This window comes from Podarcis gaigeae, assembly GCF_964106915.1.
Source record: "Podarcis gaigeae genome assembly, chromosome: 12".
Classification (NCBI taxonomy): domain Eukaryota; kingdom Metazoa; phylum Chordata; class Lepidosauria; order Squamata; family Lacertidae; genus Podarcis; species Podarcis gaigeae.
The window spans coordinates 2,587,375-2,609,556 of record NC_139688.1 but is presented as its reverse complement, the minus strand read 5'-3'; the positions used below and the strand labels follow the sequence as shown (position 1 = coordinate 2,609,556).

Genomic DNA, 22,182 nt, shown 5'->3' with positions numbered 1-22,182 from the left:
TACACAATGGGCCCCACGTGATTGGCTAATTCCGGGCTTCTCCTGTAGGCCAATCAGGTTGTGGATTCACTTCCACCTGGAGCTGGATTGGGTGGCTCCTGTGGACCAATCAGACTGCTGCATTCTGGGTCCTATTGTTCTAGAACCAACCAGACTGCTGCATTCTGGGTCCTATTCAACTCAGTACATAACAGGTGGTGTGTGGGCATGGGATTGAGAAGAGGGGCGAGGGAATCTGAAACAATTCAGGGTTAGCTCACTTGCAAATAGGTTTAGGGTTGCAACTTAAGGGTGACAGGTTAGCTGGAAAGTATTTTCTGCAAGAAAGCACCACTGCATATACCAAATTCTTACAAACTTTTAAGAAGATTTAAAAAGTATTGTAATATTCAGCCTCGGAATATGTCAAATAATTCGGGAAAGGGTGGGGAAGTACTTGGATGAGTTAACTGCCCAAATTTTGCTGCTAAAAGTTAGAACAACCTGCAACACCAGCAGCTTTTGTCAAATGTCCTGATTTCAGTGGCAATCTTACCGTTTTAGTTGCTGTTGACAGAGAGATTTAGGGATTTTGTTTATTTTGAATGGTAATTACCCTTTGCTCTTAGGAACTGGCTGGTTAGTTGTCATTAATGTGTAAATAACTCGTATCATTTGCAGTGACAAGTATCTAGAGAGTGACTTGGTGGGAGCAAGAGAAATGTCTGCTTGTTTGGTTTCAGACTCTTCCTTGGTAAGTATTAAGAAAGATGCCTGGAAAAGGCTCCAGTTTAGCCGGTGGAAAGTATTTTCTGCAAGAAAACACCAGTGCATATACCAAATTCTTACAGACTTTTAAGAGGATTTACAAAATATTGTAGCTCTGTAGCTAGGCAGGCTTGTGCAGCTGCTGGTTGGAGCCCCCTGGGGGAGATGTCTCCAGATGTGAGCCAAGGGAATCCTCCTTAGTGGGCTTGGGGTGGAGGATGCAGAATGGAAAGAAGCAGAAGTCCCAGCAAAGGAGGAAGGGATGCAAAAACTTGTGGAATATGCAGAAATGGCGAAACTTACCGGAAGAATAAGAAATCAGGATAACAAACTTTTTATAAAAGAATGGAAATGGATTACTGAATTTTTACAGATAAAAACATTAGCAGGATTACTGTAATGATTACTGTAGAAACCTGTAAGTTTTATAAGAGTATATATTTACAGTGGATAAATAAATGAGCAAGTTAAATGCATTTGGATATGCAGAATATATTTTTGAAAAATAATAATTTAAGGAACCGCAGAAAGAGGGGGAAGGAAGTCAAAATTTGGAAATGTTAAATTGTTTGCAAAACTAATGAAATGTATAAATTTGAAAAATACAAATAGAAGACTAAAAAAGAAAAAAGAAATGAGTGCTATGCTATTTGCCAGAACATCACCAGTGTTGGCTTGAGAGTCAACTCCCAATCTAGTCAGGTTTGATGCAGAGAATGGGAATTGCACCATCTTATCTCCTTTGCCCCAGGCAGCAAAATGTCTTGGGCCGCTCCTGCCTCTGAGGACGGGAGATGGTGGCTGCAGCAGCTGAGGGCAGCAGGGTGAGGAAGGGATCCATCTGGCCCAAGGGAGCACAGAGCCATGGACCGTCTCCGGGCACAGGAGGGGAGGACCTCCACCTTCAGCCGGTGGCTTTCCCAATGGGCACCTTTCGCCAGCAGGCCATTGGAACCTGGACAAAGGTGGACCTGTGGGCTTGGGCCCCACTGACCTTTCCTTTCCTCGGGTCCAGCCCCCATTGCCCCCAGTCCACCCCCGATTCTCTCTGCAGACTGACATCCTCGTCACCTTTTAAAAAGTGGGGAGGGGGAGAGGTGTCAGCATGACTTAGCTTATTGGGTTTAGGAAAAGCTCCACAGCCATTTACAAGAGTCAAATACAATCCTAAAAACACGCAAGCATAATAAACATCTCCTTAAGGGGATCGAGGGGCCCTGTGGGCGATGCTGAGCAACATCATGACGTCATGCGTGTGATGCTGTGTGATGCTGCATGACATCATGCATGAGACATCGCTCAACACCTTGAATCTTCTGTCTTCTTTGGTGATCCCTCGTAGCCGAGTAAGATTGTCTTCCATAAACACGGCTTTAACATTGAGTCCGTAAGTGACTTTGGAGGCCAATTCTGGATCCACACGTCCTTCCACAGTGGGGACATTGGTTTCCGGGCGGGAGTTGATCACGGCATGGATTTGCCAATCGTGCCTTCCTCTTAGCACATTTCTCCCTTGCATCCAGAGTTCGAGTGTTTTCAAAGCCCAGGACACCTTTGGTCAAGGCTGTTCTCCAACTGGAGCTCTCGCAGGCCAGTGTTTCCCAGTTGTCTGTGTTTATACTACATTTTTAAAGATTTGCCTTGAGCCTTTGAACCTCTTTTGTTGACCACCAGCGTTACACTTTGTGAGAACACCCTGAATATTAGGAGACTCGTCCCCCTCATCCCCTGCCAGGCGTCATTCTGTGCACTTCTCAGTATAGTATGGTGCTGGTGATGTCAAGGTTGCAAGTTCGATGGGGCAGCTGCATATTCCTGCATTGCAGGGGGGCTGGACTGGATGACCCTCGGGTCCCTTCCAACTCTATAATTCTCTGACTCTGCGACCCTCTCGTGCGCTCGCCTTTTCTCTAAGCTGAAAAGCGCCCGACGCCGCCACCCATCGCCCAAACCAGCTGCTGGTTCTCCAGGCAGCCACTGGGGGGAATTCTTGTCCTGCTCATTCCAAGCCGAAGGGGACCTAATTCAGCTGCTACTTTCATTTTCCCTTCGGAGAAGCAGCTCGTCTCTCGCTCCCGTTCGCTGCAGGAAAACTCAGACCGGCGTGGAAGACGACGCGGGCCGAGGAAGGATCTGCAGAGGCAGCTGAGGAGGTGAAGTCTGCCATCTGGGAAGGGCAGAGTGGGGGAGAGAAGGAGGGAGAGAAGGATCTGGTTGCAAAGGGAGCCCCTGCTGCAAGAGGACCCGGGAGATGCCCCTTGTCCCGCTGGCAGCCCGGGGCAGCCTCTCCGCGCTCCTGGGCGCACCTTCCTCGCTCAGAAGCAGCTCCCTTAAATATGCCCAGACATACCAGGCTGGGCCCCTGCCCTCAAGCTTCCTAGGGAGGCAGCAGCTGTGTTTAGCCTGTTGCAACAGAAGGCAAGGAAGGATCCCTGTGGAGGATCCTTAAAGGCTGATCGACCGAGTGTGGCTTAAGAGTGCGCCCGAACTGGGGCTTCTCTTCCACAACAAACAGGAACAGGGCAGTTGCAGGGTTGTGTTTGTCAGGGACACTGTACTCCTTCTGGAGCTTGCTGAAATTATTCCTTACCCTCCCAACCATTACCCAATGAAAATAGGGACGTTCTATCCCATAATAATATTAATAGTTTTATTATTTATACCCCAGACACTCAGGGAGGCTTCCAACGTGTATATAAAAGCATAACCGAACAATAAACAGCTTCCCTATCCAGATGTCCTCTAAAGGTGGTCTGGTTACTTATCTCCTTGGCTCGTGGGTTCCTTAACTCCAGGCCCTCCAACATTTCTCCGATGATCATAGGGACATCCTAAGCCTGGATGTCTCTGTTGGTTAGAGCCAAGGTTGCAGGCTTGATCCCCGTTTGGGGCAGCTGGATATTCCTGCCTTGCAGGGGGCTGGACTAGATGACTCTCGGGGTCCCTTCCAACTCCCCGATTCTATGTTTCTATGATTCTAAGGAAAAGCGGGACGTTCTGGGGTCTAATCTGAAACCGGAGGGGCTTGTGTAAATCTGGGACTGTCCCTGGAACATAGGGACACTTGGAAGGCCTGTTAATCTTGTTTAGACAAGCCTATTCAGATGCTTAGAAAGCTGGCGAGGCTTTTAATCTGTTCTTGTCATTTTAACTTTTTAACTCAGCTTTTAAGTAATTGTTAATTCTTCTTAATGGTGATTTTATCTTTTGGCAAAATGCTTTGAGGTTCTTTTTTTTTACAATCAAGGGGTGCATATTTTTATGAAATGAATAAATTAAACAAACACCCCACCAGAATATAAATTTCATTATTTGCACCCCACACGCCTGACTGGGTTGCCCCAGCTACTCTGGGCGGCTTCCAACAGATCTAAACACATAGATAAAACATCAAATGTCATATAAAGCCTTATATATTTAGACTGATGTTTGCCAGGCGCTCTCTTCAGGGTGAGGGGGGTGTTCTTCTGCTTGCAATACGTGAAAATAATAGTTGAAATTAATAATAATAAAGTTTTTAATTGAATTTTGTTGAAGTGCCACCTGAGGAAAGAGCCACAGCGTTTGGGCAGAGTTCAGTGGGCATTTCCTTTCTCATTGCTTGCAAAATATTCTGAACATTTTTATGTCTGAAATGTGCTGTTTCTCATTTGTGATACCACATGTCTGAACCAGGGGTGGGGTGCTGGGTTTGCAGATAGAAGGCTGCCTGAGAATATCATCTTGATTTTTTTGCCATTTTTTTCAGGGGAAGATGGACTGGACCAGAGGAGGTAAGGAAGGGTTCAAGTGACTCAGAGGCAGATTGACTGCTTGGGGTGGGGTGGATTATTCCAGATCTATTTCGCAGGAGCTTTTCACGGCACCCCCAATGACGTTTATTTTGTTTATTTGCAGAAAAAAATATTGTTATACCAATGTGTAATATTTTGTGATTTGGGGAGGTGGGAGGTGGCTGGGTGGGATGCCATCCTGACGCACATCTACAGGAACCTAGAAAGATGCCCTCGGCTGCATCAGGCCACTGGTTCGCCCGGCTCATTCTTGCCTGCACTGACCAGAGCTGGGAAAAGGAACTAGCGCTTGTTCAAATTCACGATGCATATCATAAATCCCTGCATATTTTACAAAAAAATTAACCATTCAGAATTCCGTTATTGCATCCATCAAAACTTATTTACACTGTTGAATTTATCAGGTGTACACAAATGTTTCCCAATCTGTTCTTCTGCTTTTATTTATACATGTGTACACTTTACATAAGGGACGCGGGTGGCGCTGTGGGTTAAACCACAGAGTCTAGGACTTGCCAATCAGAAGATCGGCGGTTTGAAACCCCGCGACGGGGTGAGCTCCCGTTGCTGGGTCCCTGCTCCTGCCAACCTAGCTGTTCGAAAGCACGTCAAAGTGCAAGTAGATAAATAGGTACCACTCCAGCGGGAAGGTAAACGGGTGTTTCCATGCGCTGCTCTGGTTCGCTACATGCTGGCCACATCACGCGGAAGCTGTACGCCGGCTCCCTCGGCCAGTAAAGCGAGATGAGCGCCGCAACCCCAGAGTCGGTCATGACTGGACCTAATGGTCAGGGGTCCCTTTACCTTTACCTTACGCTTTACATATGCATTCAGTTTCTCTGAGGATCAGAAAACAATATAATCCTCAACAATCACATATTAAGAGGGATCCCACCAGAAGTGGTTGCTCTGATATTTTTGCTGACCAGCTCTTTGCTGTCTTTCAAAACCCACAGGAAATAGTGGAGAACTGAGGATCGTCCTTGTGGGCAAGACTGGAGGCGGCAAAAGCGCCACAGGAAACACCATCCTTGGCCAGAAGCTCTTTGATTCGAAACTTCAGCCCAGGACAACCACCTTGTCCTGCCAAAAGGAATCTTGCACTTGGAGGGGCCATCCTGTGTCTGTGATTGATACAGCGGATATTTTGGGCACCGGAGATTGCAATGAAAGGCTGGACCAGGAGACCAAGCGCTGCCTTGACCTCTCTCAGCCTGGCCCTCACGCGCTCGTGTTTGTGACCCAGGTGGGCCGTTTCACCGCGGAGGACGAGGAGGCAGCCCAGCGAGTCCGGGAGATGTTTGGGAGGGAGGCCATGAAGCACACCATCCTCTTGTTCACCCGCAAAGAAGCCTTAGAAGGCGACTCCTTGCGGGATTACGTGATGGAGTCAGATAACGAGGCTCTCCGGAAGCTGGTCCAAGAATGCGGGGGGCGCTTCTGCGCTTTTAATAACAGGGCGGCATTAGGAGAACGGGAGGACCAGGTCTCTGAGCTGATAGAGATGGTCCTGGAGATGGTCCGGGGGAATGCAAAGCCATACCTGGAGACGCCCATCATGGAGGCAGCGCTTAGATCTTACATCTGCAGGAAAAGGGCCAAGGGAGAGGGGGAAGGGAAAGCTCACAAGGGTGTCAGCTACAGAAAAGTATTTATTGCCTTATGTGTGTGTGGTGCAGGGCTTTACCTGTTACTTTACCATTGTAATCATTTCTCTCAATATCTCCCCTTTAGCAAAGCTGGAGATTTTTAAAGACAGCCCACCAGCTTCCTATGAGGTGTCAGGAGAAAAATAAACTAATGAACAAACCGGATTGTCTGGGTGCAATGTCCTAAGAATCACCTGCTTAGTATTTTATTTGCTACTGTATCAGTTGCAATGCCCCTGTGACTCTGGACAAACAGGAACAACAGAGCATGTGCTTCTCCAGTGCCTATATTGATTTCTGGAAAGGTTTGCACCTCTAGAGGTGGAAATCAGGTAGCGGATTTGCAGCATGATTTTGCATGCGTGATGAAAGGGGGTGCCTAAGAGAGGATCTCCCACCCCCTTCCTTGCCCAGCTGCAACACAACAGTGCTGCCCGTGGGTCTTATTCTCTGAGGGTTGCTGCTTTCAGCTCAGATGCAGAGGGACCCAGGATGCACCAAAACAAATAAATCTCCTAGCCAGTGAACCCTGCACTTTTGGGTCCAAGGGCTCCCAAACTGCTGGGGAGAACAGGGCCAGCTTCCAGCTTGGTTTTCAGAACAACAGTGAATCTAGGAATGGTCTTCAACTTGGTGACTTTTGAGGGTTCAGCAGCATTAGTTAGCAGAAGTGGCTCACTAAATCAGACGACCTAGGAAATGCATTGGGCGGACTTCATTCCCGCCTGCTCTTATACCAGGGATGAGGACGCAAAAGTGCCTTAAAATTCAAGTCACAGGGATGTGCGGAGCTTCTTGGCTCTGAAATGGAGAAGACCCCAATCCCCTCCTCTGCGCTGGCTGAGAAATCAGTGGGGGCTCCAAGGTGGGGCAGGTGGGGGGGGTTGGGTTGTTAACGGAAAAACCCGAGGGCTCCCTTGGACAAAAAAAAGACACCAACCAGGATAACTTGGAGCAAAACAGCAGCCAGTAGGCTTGGCCTTTATTGAACTGTTGCAACAGGGTGCTCCCCTCACTTGCAGGAGAGAGGAAAGACACAGAAAAAATGGTGTGCAAGGTCTTATAAAGACTTTTGAAATTCCCATCCTGTAGATCAAGCCCACCCCCAGAAACATCATGCATACATCACAGAAAGGAGGGGTTGAGTTGTGGTGGTAACCTGAGTGTCCTGTCACCTGGCTGGTTCCCCCTTTCCCCCTCCCCATGAGTACTTTCCAGGTGACAGAGGGGAGTTTGCAGTTTCCTGCCCCCAGAGGGGAGAGCTGATTATTGTCCTTTGTTCCAGTCTGTGCTGAATCCACTCCCATATTCAAGTTCTTTGTGATCTTGATTGTCTTCTGTCTAGGACCATCAGGGTTGGCATAGCAACTGGGCAGGGCTCCTGTGGATGTGCTGGTATGCTGAAGGGATTATGGCTGCCCTGTATCAAACCTTCCCCATTTTGTAGTCCTTCCTTCATGGAGTAAAATAAAAGTGGAACAGTGCAAATCTGATGTATGGTTGATTTTCTATGAATTTATAGAGAAAGCATAGCGTATGTAGTATGTGAGTGTGTGTGAAGTTTGTACAAACTGAATGAATGGGGGGGGGTTCCTGCTACAGGGTAAAGGTAAAGATAAAGGGACCCCTGACCATTAGGTCCAGTCGTGACCGACTCTGGGGTTGCGGCGCTCATCTCGCTTTACTGGCCGAGAGAGCCGGAGTACAGCTTCCGGGTCATGTGGCCAGCATGACTAAGCCGCTTCTGGCGAACCAGAGCAGCGCACGGAAACGCCGTTTACCTTCCCGCTGGAGTGGTACCTATTTATCTACTTGCACTTTGACGCTTTCGAACTGCTAGGTTGGCAGGAGCTGGGACTGAGCAACGGGAGCTCAGTGCCACCAGGGTCTAATGGCGCGACCCACTCCCCACTCAGCCAAGAAGTTCACCGGGTGCCTTGGGCTCCATCACTGCCTCCCCTCCGTCAGGCTGGGACCCTCATGCATCCCCTGCTTTGGAGAGGCGAGGGGGCGCAACGCTCTCATTCACAAGCCAGATCCTCAAGGAATTTGAGCCTTTCTCCAGGATCAGGGAAGCCCCGGGAGGGAGGAGGGGGCTCGGGATGCAGCAGGAGGAGCAGTTCTCGTGGAATTGGAGAGCTCAACCCTTTCCTCCTCCTCCTCCTCGGCAGCGAAGGAAGACAAGCGCTGGATCGCACCTCTTGGGGAGCCCAGGGAAGCATCCTGACTCTTGATTTTGCGCGTGTGCGTGTGAAGGGGAGGTTACATCTCTCTCCTCCCCACCTGCCCCTGGCTCGCCCGGTTGCGCAGCCTGGCCACAGCCCGAGTCCTGTTACTCCAGGGAACCCATCCTGAAGCGGGCGGCGGGTAGTGGAGGAGGAAACAGCCACTAAAGGGGCTGAGCCCGTTGCTCCTCCTACCGCCATCTCGGGCTGGCAGAGGAACAGTGGTGTAGCGTGGGTTGTCAGCACCCGGGGCAAGGCAAGTAATTTGCGCCCCTAACCCCAGATGTTGCGCCCGGTGCGGCCGGCCCCCCTGCACCCCCCACGCTACGCCACTGCAGAGGAAGAAGTTTGTGGGGCAGCGGGGTCCCTGCAAAACTGCTCCCCTCCGCAAGCCAGATGGGGGTGGGTGATGGGGAGGCAAGGCCCCCACTCCTTGGGCTAAGATGTCCCAGGCCCATCTCCACTCCCCGGAACGAGAGATTTCACTGCACTTCAGCCCCTGCATGCGCGCAGCCACGCGCACGTGGGAATTCAACCCAGTCCCGTGTACACCCGCCACCCTCGCGCGAGTCAGTGACCATATCTCAGTTTCTCAGTGGTTCCCGCCCAAGTTCATGTTTTTCTAAAACCCGAAAAGAGGCTGGCGGTGCTGCTTGGGCTGCGCTTGGCCCGGGGTGCGAGTTGCAAGCCGCTCTGGTCCTCCTCAGCCCCCCCCCCAGGTCTGCCCGAGAGGCTCAGCAGGGGGAGGGGGGCTGTTGCTGCGCTCCTGCTGCACCCCCAGAATTATTCTTCGGGGGAGGAGGCCAGGAAGATGCTCTGGGAGCAGAGCCCCCTCCCCCGCCTCCAGGGGGCGCACAGAGCAAAAGAGACGCCTGGCCGGAGAGAGAGGGGGACGAAGGGGAAGAATCCAGACCCGGGACCCTGTAAGAAATGCCTTGACATTATGACAACACTCGCCACTTAGGAACGGGCTGCTTACACACAGGTAGACATGGTTTGGAAAATCATTTGTATTAGTTTTCAATTACAATATTCCAATAAAAGCCTCATTATAACCATGCCAAATTAGGGTCTGGGTAAAAGGCGGATCTACATGGATCCTCCACTTTTTTAAAAAATAAGAGATGGGGGCAGCAGCGGTAAAGTTGGGGCTCCTTTTTCTTTCTTTCTTTTTCTTCCTCTCCCCCCCCCTTTTTTCTCTCCCTCTCTTTGCGTTAGCTCCACTGTCCTCCTGGTTTTGGAGCTCCTCTCGGCTGTTGGGGGTGGTGGTGGTCAGGTGCATTTCCGGCTCAATCAAGGTTGTGTGCTTTTATGCCCCATTCACTCATCATCTCCTCCTTCTCTGGCAGCAGGGCCTCATTATTTGCAATCTTCTGTATGATCTCTGCTTCATTCTTCACCTCCTTGAGCAGCTGAATCCTTTTCTGATATCCAAGCTTGCGTTCCTCCTCTTCGGACGCAATGAGCATGTCGATGTATTCTGGGGTGGAGAGCGGGTTGGGCTTCAGGGCAATTTCCTGCAGGCGCCGCAGGCTTTGAGACGCTCTCTCGATGTTTTTCATCAGATTCTTTCTTACCTCAGTGTACTCCCGGTTGAGGTGCAAAATCAGCTGCTCCGCGGTCATAACCCCATGGCAGGCGTGCTCATACTTTTTCTTCAGCCCCGCATAGGTCTTCTTCTCTTTCCTTATTTCGTACTTAAATCGGTAATTCTGGTTGCGGTGGTCGCTGGCTGAGCACTTGCCGGGACAAACGGTGCATGTTCCTGATAATAAATTGATAGCGGAGCAAAAGCGGTTCAGCAGGTCCCAGGTATGCCAGCAAGGATAGTGGCAAGTGACCTCACAGTTCTTGCAGTTGGTTGCATATTGATGAGCTCCAGAGAGATCTTGCTTCACTTTGACGGTGACTGGGATCTCATACTCAAAATCTCTGTTGGCCGCCATGTCAGCTTTGTGCTGGTCAAGGGCTTGTTCTGTTTGGTTCAGTTCTTCCAATTTGACCAGCCCGGTTTTGATCTGGGGCAGCAGGCCCTGCACAACCGTCTCCAACTCTTTCCGCTCCCTGAGAACTTCCTTCGTCAAAGACAAACTCTTCGCGTTCAGTTTGCTTAACGAGTCAAAGTAGACCTTCATGTTGTTCATACCCATTTTCCAAAACATTTCGTCAAAGTTAGGGCTCTCCCCGTCCCCCACGACATTGTTGGCAAACAGGGCGGAATTGTTGAATTTGAAATGCACGGGGTTCCCCTTGCCATCTTTGGCGCATGGAACATCGGCCGTCTTAATGGCCTCAAGGACCAGGGGCGTCTGTGAATCTGCAAAGGTGATCAGGAACTGGATGTTCTCCTTGATGTCTTTCCCAAAGATGGAGAGCACGGAATCAAAAATGTATTTCTCGGCAGCTGTTAAGCGGTTTGTGGAAGCCTTGACCACAAAGCAGACACAATCGATGTGGTCAATTCCTCCTGGAATGGAGAAAAACTCCCGGATCTTCTCCACTAACTTTTTGTCCTGCTCTATTCCTCTCGTGTCTCCGAATCCTGGAGTGTCAACAAAAGTGAGGGAGCAAGGGATCTTGAGACCCTTTTGATAGTTCACCACATAAGCCATCACTTCGGATGTCTGGCTTTCTGCTTGGTTTCTGCCGGTCACTTCATCAATAAGTTTGAACCGGAATTCGTCTCCCCATTGCACGCCCAGGATGTAGTTGATCATCCCATTGATGAGAGTGGTTTTCCCGGATCCATACGCTCCCATCATCATGATCACTTTGTTGGCGATCTGCAAGTTCTCTTTGCCTAGATGGTACTTTGGAGACGTTTCAGACTCCTTTTTCAGTTTTAATGCATAAACAGAAGGGTCACCCTTCTTTACAAGGTTACTTTCTTTGAGATATTTCTGAGGTGGTTTGTTCTCTCTTGTTTCCTGTGTTCTGGAAGATGCCATCTTCTTTTTAACAAACTTGCTGTCACAATTAAAAGAGAAACACATGTATTAAAAAAATAAATGTACTCTTCTTCCTATCATTATCATTATGATTTTATCCCTTTCAACACACGTTGAAAGTACAAAATGCAATAAAAACAGTTCAAAAACATTTTAAAACAAATAGCAGCAACTTAAAAATTAAAACCCCCAATACCAAGCAGACCGTCAAGGCACAAACTTCCTTCATCCGGCTGTGAAGGCTTGTTGGAACAGAAAAATGTCTTTTATTTTTTTCTGGGTGCCTGTCCTATCTTGACAGAAATGCTGTTCCATGGATCAGAGGCAGCCACACTAAAAGCCCTGCTCTGAGTTACCAGTTAGAACCTAGGTGCATATCTCGAGTAAGAATTTATCAGTTATCAAAGAAACAAACAAAATCAGGACTGTCCCAAGTCGGAACATTCAGGTGTGATTCCAGTAATGCAGAGGATCGGGCCCCTTCCATCTCTGCAATTCTATGACTCTATGATTTGGAGCATATTTTGCTTACATGCACATGATCCCACCACAAATGGTAGTTAAGAACCTTTCACATTGGAAACCCATCAACAAAAGGGGGAGCAGCGTTTCAGCATGTGGTTTAGGCGTACGGGGGTTTACATATTGTTTTTAGTGAATGTTGATGAATCCAACCATTTTCTTTTCTTTTCTTTTCTTTTCTTTTTAATTGAAATGTTTTTATTGTTAAAATAATTCAAAATTAATACACATATATTACAAATATACAAGCATACAAACATACATTTCATACTACATACCTACAACATACTGTTACGGACATTACTGGGGGGGGGCACATCTTTAAAGTTAAATATTACAAATATTATGCCTGAATGTATCCTTTCAACTTGACAGCTCAGGGAAGTTTCCTAGCTTTAAAAATAATATAAAATCATCTCCTTTCCCAGTTTCCTCCACTCCAAAGCTATTTTCCCCTTGAAAAAGGACTCCAGGAAGTTCTCAGAGGTGACAATTGCTGGGCTCATTGTTAGCCAAAGGAAGCCAAATCTCATCACCTGACTTGCCTCAGGCTCCAGACATGCAAAGGAACTTCTATTGTACTTTTGGGTGGTGGGTACTTAAGACGTATTTGTCTATGCTAATCTTATACCCGAATCTTGCCCTGCCATGTCTGCTTATGCTAATCTTGTACCAAGGACATGTCTGGACATGTTTGCCAAGGTTAACCCCTCCCCTTTTGTGACATACGAATTGTATTCTGGGATATGGTGGGAAAGTTTTAAAAGTCTTTGTCACCCGAGCGATGTGTCCTAATTTTCTGCACTGCCTACACGTTGCGGAAATGGCAGGTCCTCCTCTCATGACTCTCCCCGCAGCTTGCGCAGTTCCCTCCTTCTCGTCGAGGCAGCTGTGGTCTGTGCGCTGCTTGAGTGCGCTGCTGTACTCGGTGCACCTCCTCCCTGTCAGATCCTGAGTTGTCGGCGAGGTCTTTGTGGTGGACCCTCGGTTGGGTCGGCTGGCTCGGCCGTGCCTCTTGCGTTGACCTCTCGGCAGCTTCTGTCGCCAGGGCCTCCTCCAGAGCGACCTGGAACGTTAGGTCCTTCTTAGCGCAGAGGCGTCGTTGCAGCTTCTCATCCTTCAGGCCACCGACGAGGCGGCCACGAAGCATGTTCTCCAGCTCTGAGAAGTTGCAGAACCGGGCAGCTTGGCGGAGAGAGGTCACAAACCCAGTTATGGTTTCCCCAGGGGCTTGCCGCTTTGTGTAGAAGGCATTTCGACGAGCCACCACTGAAGGCTGTGGCGAAAAGTGCCCCTTCAGCCGTTCCATTATTGTATTGTAAGGAACAGTAGCGACGTCTTCAGGTGCAAGGAGAGCCCAGGCGATTTCAAACGTCTCCTCTCTGCAGACGCTGAAGAATATCGCCCTCTTCTTGGTGTCTTCTTCGTCGGTGACCCCTTTGGCTTCTAGGAGGAAGGTGAAACGGGAGGCGTACGCTTCCCAGTCTCCTGGCGCTGGGTTGAACGGCGAGAAGCTGCTGTCGGTTTGCGATACTGAGTTCCTTGTGTCCCGGAGCTGAAGCCTGGATACATGGTGCGAGGCAGCGGTGCGGCAGGTGGCGGTGCTGTGTGTGGCGGTCAGCTCAGTGGGATCCCCTTCCATCTGGAGCTGGATTGGGTGGCTCCTGTGGACCAATCAGATTGCTGCATTCTGAATCCTATTGACGCACAGCATAAATTAATAATGCAGAGTTTTAAAGAATAAAAGCTTTACTGAATTAAAATAAACTTCTTCATAAATAACATGGTTCCAAATAGTTTGACTGAGATTACATACTCTGTTCACAACTGAAGCAGACAGACTCTCACTGAAATCTTACAGAGCACAAAAGAGAAACTGGCTACTAAGTCACATGTCAGAGTGAATAACTTTAGTAGGCCCAAATGATTGTGCAGTCCCAGCACTTCCCAGCCTGATTTGCTGCTTCTGCTCTCATGTTTCTTTGTCACATGACACCTATTGTTCTAGGACCAATCAGACTGCTGCCTTTTGGATCCTATTCAACTCAGTACACAACAAGAATGCATTTACATGACGAAGCATAAATTCTTTGACCTAATGTTGCTCATTATAGAAGCCACAATAAATGAGACAGAAAAGTTGGAGGGGTGTATCCAGGAGCAAGGAGCAAGGGGCCAATACTTTTGCAACCAAGATGAAAGAACTTGACATCAATATCAAACAGTGCTCACAGCAGATCAATGCAAGCCCTGAACTCCTGGTATATCACAAGTGGACTCTTTCTTACTGTGCTTGCAACTGCTCAAGACAAAATCTGTTTGGGGAAGAGAAGCACTGAACCACTGATATATTTCAAGTGGACTCTGTATTTACTGGGTTAGCAATTAAGATAAAACCTTTTGGGGAAAGAAAATATTTTGCCATTTTTATGGATGTTTATTCTCTATTTACAGATAGTTGTCTGGGTGACATTATCTTGTGTTAATTGCAGTAGTCATTGTATCACCCCCTATTCATTGTTTTATTTTCACAACATGCCAGTTACTGAAAAGTGAAAGAATAAAAGAGTATTGAGGTGGCATTATGGGTTTGTAAGAGCAGAACTGAGGAACCCCACGGCTTCTCCTGGGGACGATCTATTCAGGGAGGCCTGGCTCTCTGCTCTCGGAGAAGGTGATCTGCCTACCTGGCCCTCCTGCTCCTGAGGAAGCTAGTCTTTCCCCACCTTTGGTCATCAGAGAGAAGCCTGCCCTGCCCACCCCATGAGGACTGGCAGCTTGAGAGCCCACCTGGGCTCAATCCACCAGAGGGGGGGGGGGGCTAGATCAAATCCTGGGCCAACACAAGTGACAGAGCCCCTAGAAGACACAGAACCAACGGAGTTGCTCCCTTTGGGGAGATCTGCTTTGGGGGAGAGCAACGGAAGGACCACCTCCTCAACGTCTTCTAGGGGGATGGTCTTGCCCTACTGGTTTTAACTGGTTTTTAACTGGTTTTTAAAAATGTGTGTGTGGTTTGTTGGTTTTGGGAGGAGGGAAAGCGAAAGTGATCTGCCATGGGCCATTTCTGAGAATTCAGATGGTTAGAAAGAACAACCTGCCTAGGTCCAGAAACCAATAGATAAGGGAAGGTGTGTTGTTTTTCTTGCTGGCCATTTCCTTCTTTCGTTTGAGGGACCTTTCAACACAAAACAGGATACTAACAGGATCTCTGCTCTTAGCAAAACAGCTCAGCAAAGATTTCCATGTTTTATGTTTCATTAATGTTGCATATGAACGTATGAAGAGCCCTCTGGGATCAGGCCAGGGGCCCTCAAATTACAGACTCATAGAACTGAAGAGTTGGAAGGGACCCCAAGGATCATCTAGTCAAACCCCTTGCAATGCAGTTGTCCCACACGGGGATTGAACCTGCAAGTTTGGCGTTGTCAGCACCACGCTCTAACCGACAGTGCAATCCAGTCCAGTCTCCTGTTCTCCCAGTGACCAGCCAGATTCCCCCAGGGGAAGCCTGCAAGCAGGAGCTGAGCTCAAGAACAACTCTCCCCCCCCCCCGAGTTTTCAGCAGCTGGAATTCAGAGGCATCGCTGCCTCCAGCTGTGCACAAACATTATTTCACATGCATGTATCTTCAGTGACTCATATGCGCTGTGAAGGCAACAAGTGTGTGTTTGTGAACGTATCTGGCACACAGGTATATTCATCAGAGTGGCATTGATGAGGACGATGAAATACTTAATATAAATAGGAACAAAAATCCAGTAAAGGTTCAGTAAACCCATTCTGCTGATCAGACCTGGTGTGGTCTGGCATCTGGAAAGTAACAGTATTCTGGTTGCAACTGGCTTTCTTCGGTTGTGAGGAGACGGTCAGTCAGTTCCTTCCTCAGCAGACCACAAGCTTCACATGAGCCCACAGTGTGATGCAGCAGCAAAAAAGGCTAAGGCTATTCCAGGCTGCCTCCACTGGTCTAGTGTCCCAATCAAGGGCAGTAATGTGTCTATCCCTCCAGCAGGAGGGAATTGGGGGTGGGGGATATTTTGCAAATGCCACAATGCGCCTTCTCCACTTGGTTTTTAAGGGGCGGTTGGTGGTTGGAGCCAAAGTCTGCCCTCCCAGGTGATGCTCTAAAAGGGAGGGGAAAGGGGGGCACAATCCATGCCAAGGATTCACCTCTTTCTGTTTTTATATAATTTTTATTAAATTTTCTGTTTTACAATTTCAAATATTCATTTTACATCCTTGAAATAGCAACCAATTCCCTTCTTCTCTTTCTGAGGTTCTTTTTGCATATCATAAATCCCTGCATATTTTACAAAAACTATACCAATCAGTATTCCATTATTACAGCCATCAAAACTTATTTACACTGTTGAATTTATCTTAATGCTGCCAGCATTTTCAGCTGTACACAATTATTTCCCATATATTCAATATACATCTTCCAATCTTCTCTAAACGTATGTTCTTCTTGTTCTCTTATTCTATATGTTAAGTCTGCAAGTTGTGCATATTCAGTCAACTTAAGTTGCCATTCTTCTTTGGTTGGGACCTCACTCGTTTTCCATTTTGGGGCTAAGAAAACATGGGCTGCGGTGGTGGCACACATAAATAACTTTTTTTGACACCTGGGAATTTCCGTCTGAATAATTCCCAACAGAAAGGACTCTGGTTTTTGGAGGGAAAGTACTTTTACACCTTTTTCCAATTCATTATGAATAATTTCCCAATACCCTTTTACCCTTTTACAAGTCCACAATATATGAAAGAACGTTCCCTTTACCTCTTTGCACCTCCAGCACTTATCTGATTCTGTCTTATACAACTTAGCAAGTCTAAAGGTAAAGGTAAAGGAACCCCTGACCATTAGGTCCAGTTGCGGTGCTCATCTCGCTTTATTGGCCGAGGGAGCCGGCGTACAGCTTCTGGGTCATGTGGCCAGTATGACTAAGCCGCTTCTGGTGAACCAGAGCAGCACAAGGAAACGACGTTTACCTTCCCGCCAGAGTGGTACCTATTGATCTACTTGCACTTTGACGTGTTTTCGAACTGCTAGGTGGGCAGGAGCAGGGACCGAGCAACGGGAGCTCACCCCGTCGCAGGGATTCGAACCGCTGACTTCTGATTGGCAAGTCCTAGGCTCTGTGGTTTAACCCACAGCGCCACCCGCGTCCCTATCTTAGCAAGTCTACTCAGAGTTAAATACAGGTAGGTCTCCTTCAAAGAATAACATGCTGTAAACTTCAAGTCACTTTTCCAGAATTTTCCCCAGAGGTTAAACTCTATATTGTGTCCTATATCTATTGCCCAGTGTGTCATTGAGACTTTGACAAGCTCGTCTTTTGTTTCCCAGTCTAATAACAAATTATACATTTGGGACAAAGGTTTCTCTTTGTTTTGTAGAACTTCTTTTTCAAATTGTGAGCTTTGGTCCATAAAAGCATTTTTCCTGTCTGTTCTAAATATTTCATGTAACTGATGATATTGCAGCCACTCTGTCACGTGGCTCCCTACACTTTCCATTGATTTCAGTTTAAGTTCCCCCTCTGTAAAGTGTAGCAGTTCCCTGTAAGTTGCCCATTGTCTGTCCATATTATCTCTCTTAATTGTAACAGCCCCAATAGGAGAGAGTCATAAAGGTGTTTTCCTTTCCAGCAGATTTTTATGTTTCTCCCAAACGCTATACAAATTCTTCCTTAGAATATGGTTCATAAAACTTTTATAAATTTTCTCCTTCTCATGATTTAAAATTCAGCGTATCTCCTTCCTCATCGCTTTTCCAGGCAAAAGATGTTGCCAAACTGCACCTCCCACCGGCCTCAGCTAGCCTGGCCAAAGGGCCTGGTGGTGGGAGTTGTAGTTCAGCAGCCTCAGGAGGGGACAGCCCCGCCACATTTATACTCTTGTAGGCTCTTCCACCCTCTGAATACACAGAATTTCCTCCTTCACCTGTGAGGGGTTGGAAGGGTTCCCCCAGAGCCTGGCCCCACTGCTGCCACAATGCACAAAAATGGAAGATAATACGTATTTATTGCTCTTGTTGTTTGTACAACAGCCCTTCACCCAAACATCTCAGGGTCCACAACTGCTTTTGCTCCAGAAGGCTTCATCTCTCCTAATCTCTTTTTTTTTTTTTTGTGGTTTCTTCAAAAAAAATTTATTAAGAGGTTGTTTTTTTATTACAATAGAGAGAAAAAACAGCATAGCAAAAAACAAACAGAAAAGAAAAACAAACATCAAATTTAGCATCATATAACCAACTTTTCTTCATTTTTGGACTTCCTCACGTCTCTCGCTCCTACTTTCCCAATTTATAAAACTTTAACCAGCAATTTATCACCTTGTTTCCATTCTTATTGTACACTTTTCCAATATTTTGTCCCTAACTTTGAATATTTTTATCTAGGTCTTAAATCTCTAATCTTACCATAATATTTATTCAAAATTTATTTTTCTCATAAAATTCACTCATTCTCACAATCTTTTCACCAAATTTTATGGTGCCCTGTTATTTTCAAATCCCTCATCCTTCTTAGCACTCATACAGTTTACAGTGTTTTTGTAGGTAGTCCTTGAATTTCTTCCATTCCTCTTCCACTGCTTCCTCTCCCAGGTCTCGGATTCTGCCAGTCATTTCTGCTAGCTCCATGTAGTCCATCAGTTGCATCTGCCATTCTTCCAGCGTGGGCAGATCTTGAGTTTTCCAATATTTAACGACAAGTATCCTTGCTGCTGTTGTCGCATACATGAAAAATGTTTGATCATTCTTTAACACCCTCTGGCCAACAATGCCCAAAAGGAAGGCCTCTGGTTTCTTAGGGAAGGTATACTTAAATACCTTTTTCAGCTCGTTATATATCATTTCCCAGAAGGCCTTAACCCTGGGGCAAGTCCACCAGAGGTGAAAGAACGTTCCTTCAGTTTCCTTACATTTCCAACACTTATTATCTGTCAGGTGATATATTTTTGCAAGCTTGACTGGGGTCATGTACCACCTATATATCATTTTCATAATGTTTTCTTTCAAGGCATTACATGCCATAAACTTCATACCGGTGGTCCATAACTTTTCCCAGTCAGCAAACATGATATTATACCCGATGTCCTGTGCCCACTTTATCATAGCTGATTTAACCGTTTCATCCTGTGTATTCCACCTCAGCAACAAGTTATACATTCTTGAAAGTACCTTAGTCTTAGGTTCTAACAGTTCTGTTTCCAGTTTCGATTTTTCCACCTGGAATCCTAACTTTTTATCCAATTTAAAAGCCTCTTTAATCTGAGCGTAATGTAGCCAATCTCACACTTTGTCTTTTAGTTTCTCCAAACTCTGCAATCTCCAATTGTCTCCATCTCTTTCTAATATTTCCCAATATTTCGGCCATTTGACCTCCATATTGGGTCTTTTCACAGCTTTAGCTTCCATAGGTGATAACCACCTTGGGGTCTTATTTTCTAATAAGTCTTTATATTTTGTCCAGACATTAAACACTGCTTTCCTTACAATATGGTTCTTGAAATTCTTGTGAATCTTAACCTTGTCATACCACAGATATGCATGCCATCCAAAAGCATTGTTAAATCCTTCCAAATCTAACACATCAGTGTTTTCAAGGAGCAGCCAATCTTTCAGCCAGCAAAAAGCTGCTGATTCATAATACAACCTTAAGTCTGGCAGGGCAAACCCCCCTCTTTCTTTAGCATCAGTTAATATTTTAAACTTAATTCTGGGCTTTTTGCCCTGCCAGACAAATTTAGAGATATCTCTTTGCCACCTCCCGAAACACTCCATTTTATCCACAATCTGTAAAGTCTGAAATAGAAACAGCATCCTTGGCAATACATTCATTTTTATAGCAGCAATTCGGCCCAACAAGGAAAGTTTCAATCTTGACCAACTTTCTAAATCTCTCTTAATTTCTGACCAGCACTTTTCATAATTGTCCTTAAATAAGCTCAGATTTGCTGTTATGTTCACCCCTAGATATTTTACTTTTTTAACCACGTTTAGCTCTGTCTCATTCTGAAACCTTTCTTTTTCCATTGGTGTTAAGTTTTTTTTTCTTCTTCTTCTTTATGTTTTTATTGTTTTTTCTTGTTTTTTTGTGATGTATCTTTTCTTTTTGATGTATTTTTTCTTGAATCTCTCCTAATCTCATACAAATTGAGGCTGACTGTGGCTCAGTGTTGAGGGAAACCTTCCTCTACTGCCAAGAGCCCCCATATCTGAGGCCAAGATGGAGGCCCTGCTGACAACCTCTTTCCCAAAAGCCCAGGGGGGAGAACAGATCCCCCGTGATGTCAATCTCTGCTGTATGAAGCCAATCGGCTTCCATGGATCCATTTTGGGTCCAGATACCAGGAAAGGGAGGGTTGTTCAACTAAGGACCTTGATTCTGCATGGATCCGACTTGTGGGGAGGCCGCAGGAGGGGTTGGACTGGATGGCCCTTGGGGTCCCTTCCAACTCTACGATGCACCGCTTAAGAGCCTTTTTGGAGTGAAATGCTGACCAGTGGGAGCGGCTTCTACCATCTCGCAACTTCCTTATCCTCCTGAAAGTGATCCTTGTCCCCTTGCACTTTGTCACTCCCGAATAGATAAAAGGAGAAGCGGCCTCTGTGCCTAAAGCAGACTTGTGCTTTAAGAGGGGACCAAGTTCTTAAAGAAATGGGAGTGCCAGATCACCTCATCTGTCTCCTGAGAAATCTCTATGAGCTACAGTTAGAACTGGATATGGAACAACGGATTGGTTCAAAATTGGGAAAGGAGTACGACAAGGCTGTATTTTGTCTCCCTGCTTATTTAACTTATATGCAGAATTCATCATGCGAAAGGCTGGGCTGGATGAATCCCTAGCCGGAATTAAGATTGCCGGAAGAAATATCAACAACCTCAGATATGCAGATGACACAACCTTGATGGCAGAAAGTGAGGAGGAATTAAAGAACCTTTTAATGAGGGTGAAAGAGGAGAGCGCAAAATATGGTCTGAAGCTCAACATCAAAAAAACGAAGATCAGGGCCACTGGTCCCATCACCTCCTGGCAAATAGAAGGGGAAGAAATGGAGGTAGTGAGAGATTTTACTTTCTTGGGCTCAATGATCATTGCAGATGGTGACAGCAGCCACGAAATTAAAAGACGCCTGCTTCTTGGGAGAAGGGCAATAACAGGCCTAGACAGCATCTTGAGAAGTAGAGACATCACCTTGCCAACAAAGGTTCGTATAGTTAAAGCTATGGTTTTCCCAGTAGTGATGTATGGAAGTGAGAGCTGGACCATAAAGAAGGCTGATCGCCGAAGAATTGATGCTTTTGAATTATGGTGCTGGAGGAGACTCTTGAGAGTCCCCTGGACTGCAAGAAGATCAAACCTCTCCATACTGAAGGAAATCAGCCCTGAGTGCTCACTGGAAGGACAGATTGTGAAGCTGAGGCTCCAGTACTTTGGCCACCTCATGAGAAGAGAAGACTCCCTGGAGAAGACCCTGATGTTGGGAAAGATGGAGGGCACAAGGAGAAGGGGACGGCAGAGGACGAGATGGTTGGATAGTGTTTTCGAGGTTACCAGCATGAGTTTGACCAAACTGCGGGAGGCAGTGGAGGACAGAGGTGCCTGGCGTTCTCTGGTCCATGGGGTCACGAAGAGTCGGACACGACTAAACGACTAAACAACAACAACAACAACAAAAGAGAAGATAGACAAGGACTGGAAGGTGTTTAAAGGATACTTGCAAAACCATATCGAAAAATCAGAACGCCTATTAGAATAAACAAGTTCTGTTTTAAATACTGAAATACTAAATAAGATGGATAACAATGTATAATAGAAAAAGAAGTATGAAATTAGGTTAAAGGTGTGTGAAAGAAAGTACCGGTAATAGAAGTGGAAAGAAATTGCAGTTGAGTAGATTGGAAGTCTAACACAAAGGTGGGGTGAGGGGTGGTGGATGGTGATGGGAAAAGGAATTATCTGTGGGATTGAGTGTCGGTATTGTTAGGGAAAAATCTGGGTGCGAGGCTGCTCAGTCCCCCAGCTCATCGGGCAGAGCCCGCGGGTCCCTGCGGAATAAAGGAAGGAGTCCAGCCAACCAGAGCAAATAGCTGTAGACCAAGTGTATTGCGCAATAGATTCAAAGAGCAAATTTTGAACCCCGAGGTCCAGGGGGTCATGAAGAGTCGGACATGACTAAACGACTAAACAACAACAATTTATTATTAATTCTGTCATTGTGGCTAGTTCGAGGTACTTGCACAACTTTAAATTGCCAATCATCTCTTGGTATTAACTCATTTTC

General features: G+C 46.6%; 4 protein-coding genes across 4 annotated transcripts in view; 3 read left to right on the top strand and 1 right to left on the bottom strand.

Annotated features, from left to right (window-relative positions):
• The window catches only part of LOC310827821 (erythroblast NAD(P)(+)--arginine ADP-ribosyltransferase-like), an 840,324-nt gene that overhangs the window by 62,095 nt on the left and 756,047 nt on the right, over window positions 1–22,182 (top strand). The window lies entirely within an intron of this gene.
• LOC310827682 (uncharacterized protein) overlaps window positions 1–22,182 on the bottom strand; it is an 83,578-nt gene that overhangs the window by 54,822 nt on the left and 6,574 nt on the right. The gene's annotated exons all lie outside the window — the stretch shown is intronic.
• Window positions 719–6,351, top strand: LOC310827839 (GTPase IMAP family member 2-like). The gene is made up of 4 exons (XM_083704344.1): window positions 719–733; window positions 2,806–2,900; window positions 4,496–4,520; window positions 5,498–6,351. The coding sequence occupies exons 3-4, from the start codon at window positions 4,502–4,504 to the stop codon at window positions 6,292–6,294; spliced, it is 816 nt and encodes a 271-aa protein (XP_083560470.1). The 5' UTR covers window positions 719–733; window positions 2,806–2,900; window positions 4,496–4,501; the 3' UTR covers window positions 6,295–6,351.
• Window positions 20,066–22,182, top strand: part of LOC310827680 (uncharacterized protein) — a 919,426-nt gene continuing 917,309 nt past the window's right edge. Inside the window, exon 1 of the mRNA XM_083703976.1 lies at window positions 20,066–20,514. The gene's annotated coding sequence lies outside the window, so the exon portion shown is untranslated. The remainder of the gene's footprint in view (window positions 20,515–22,182) is intronic.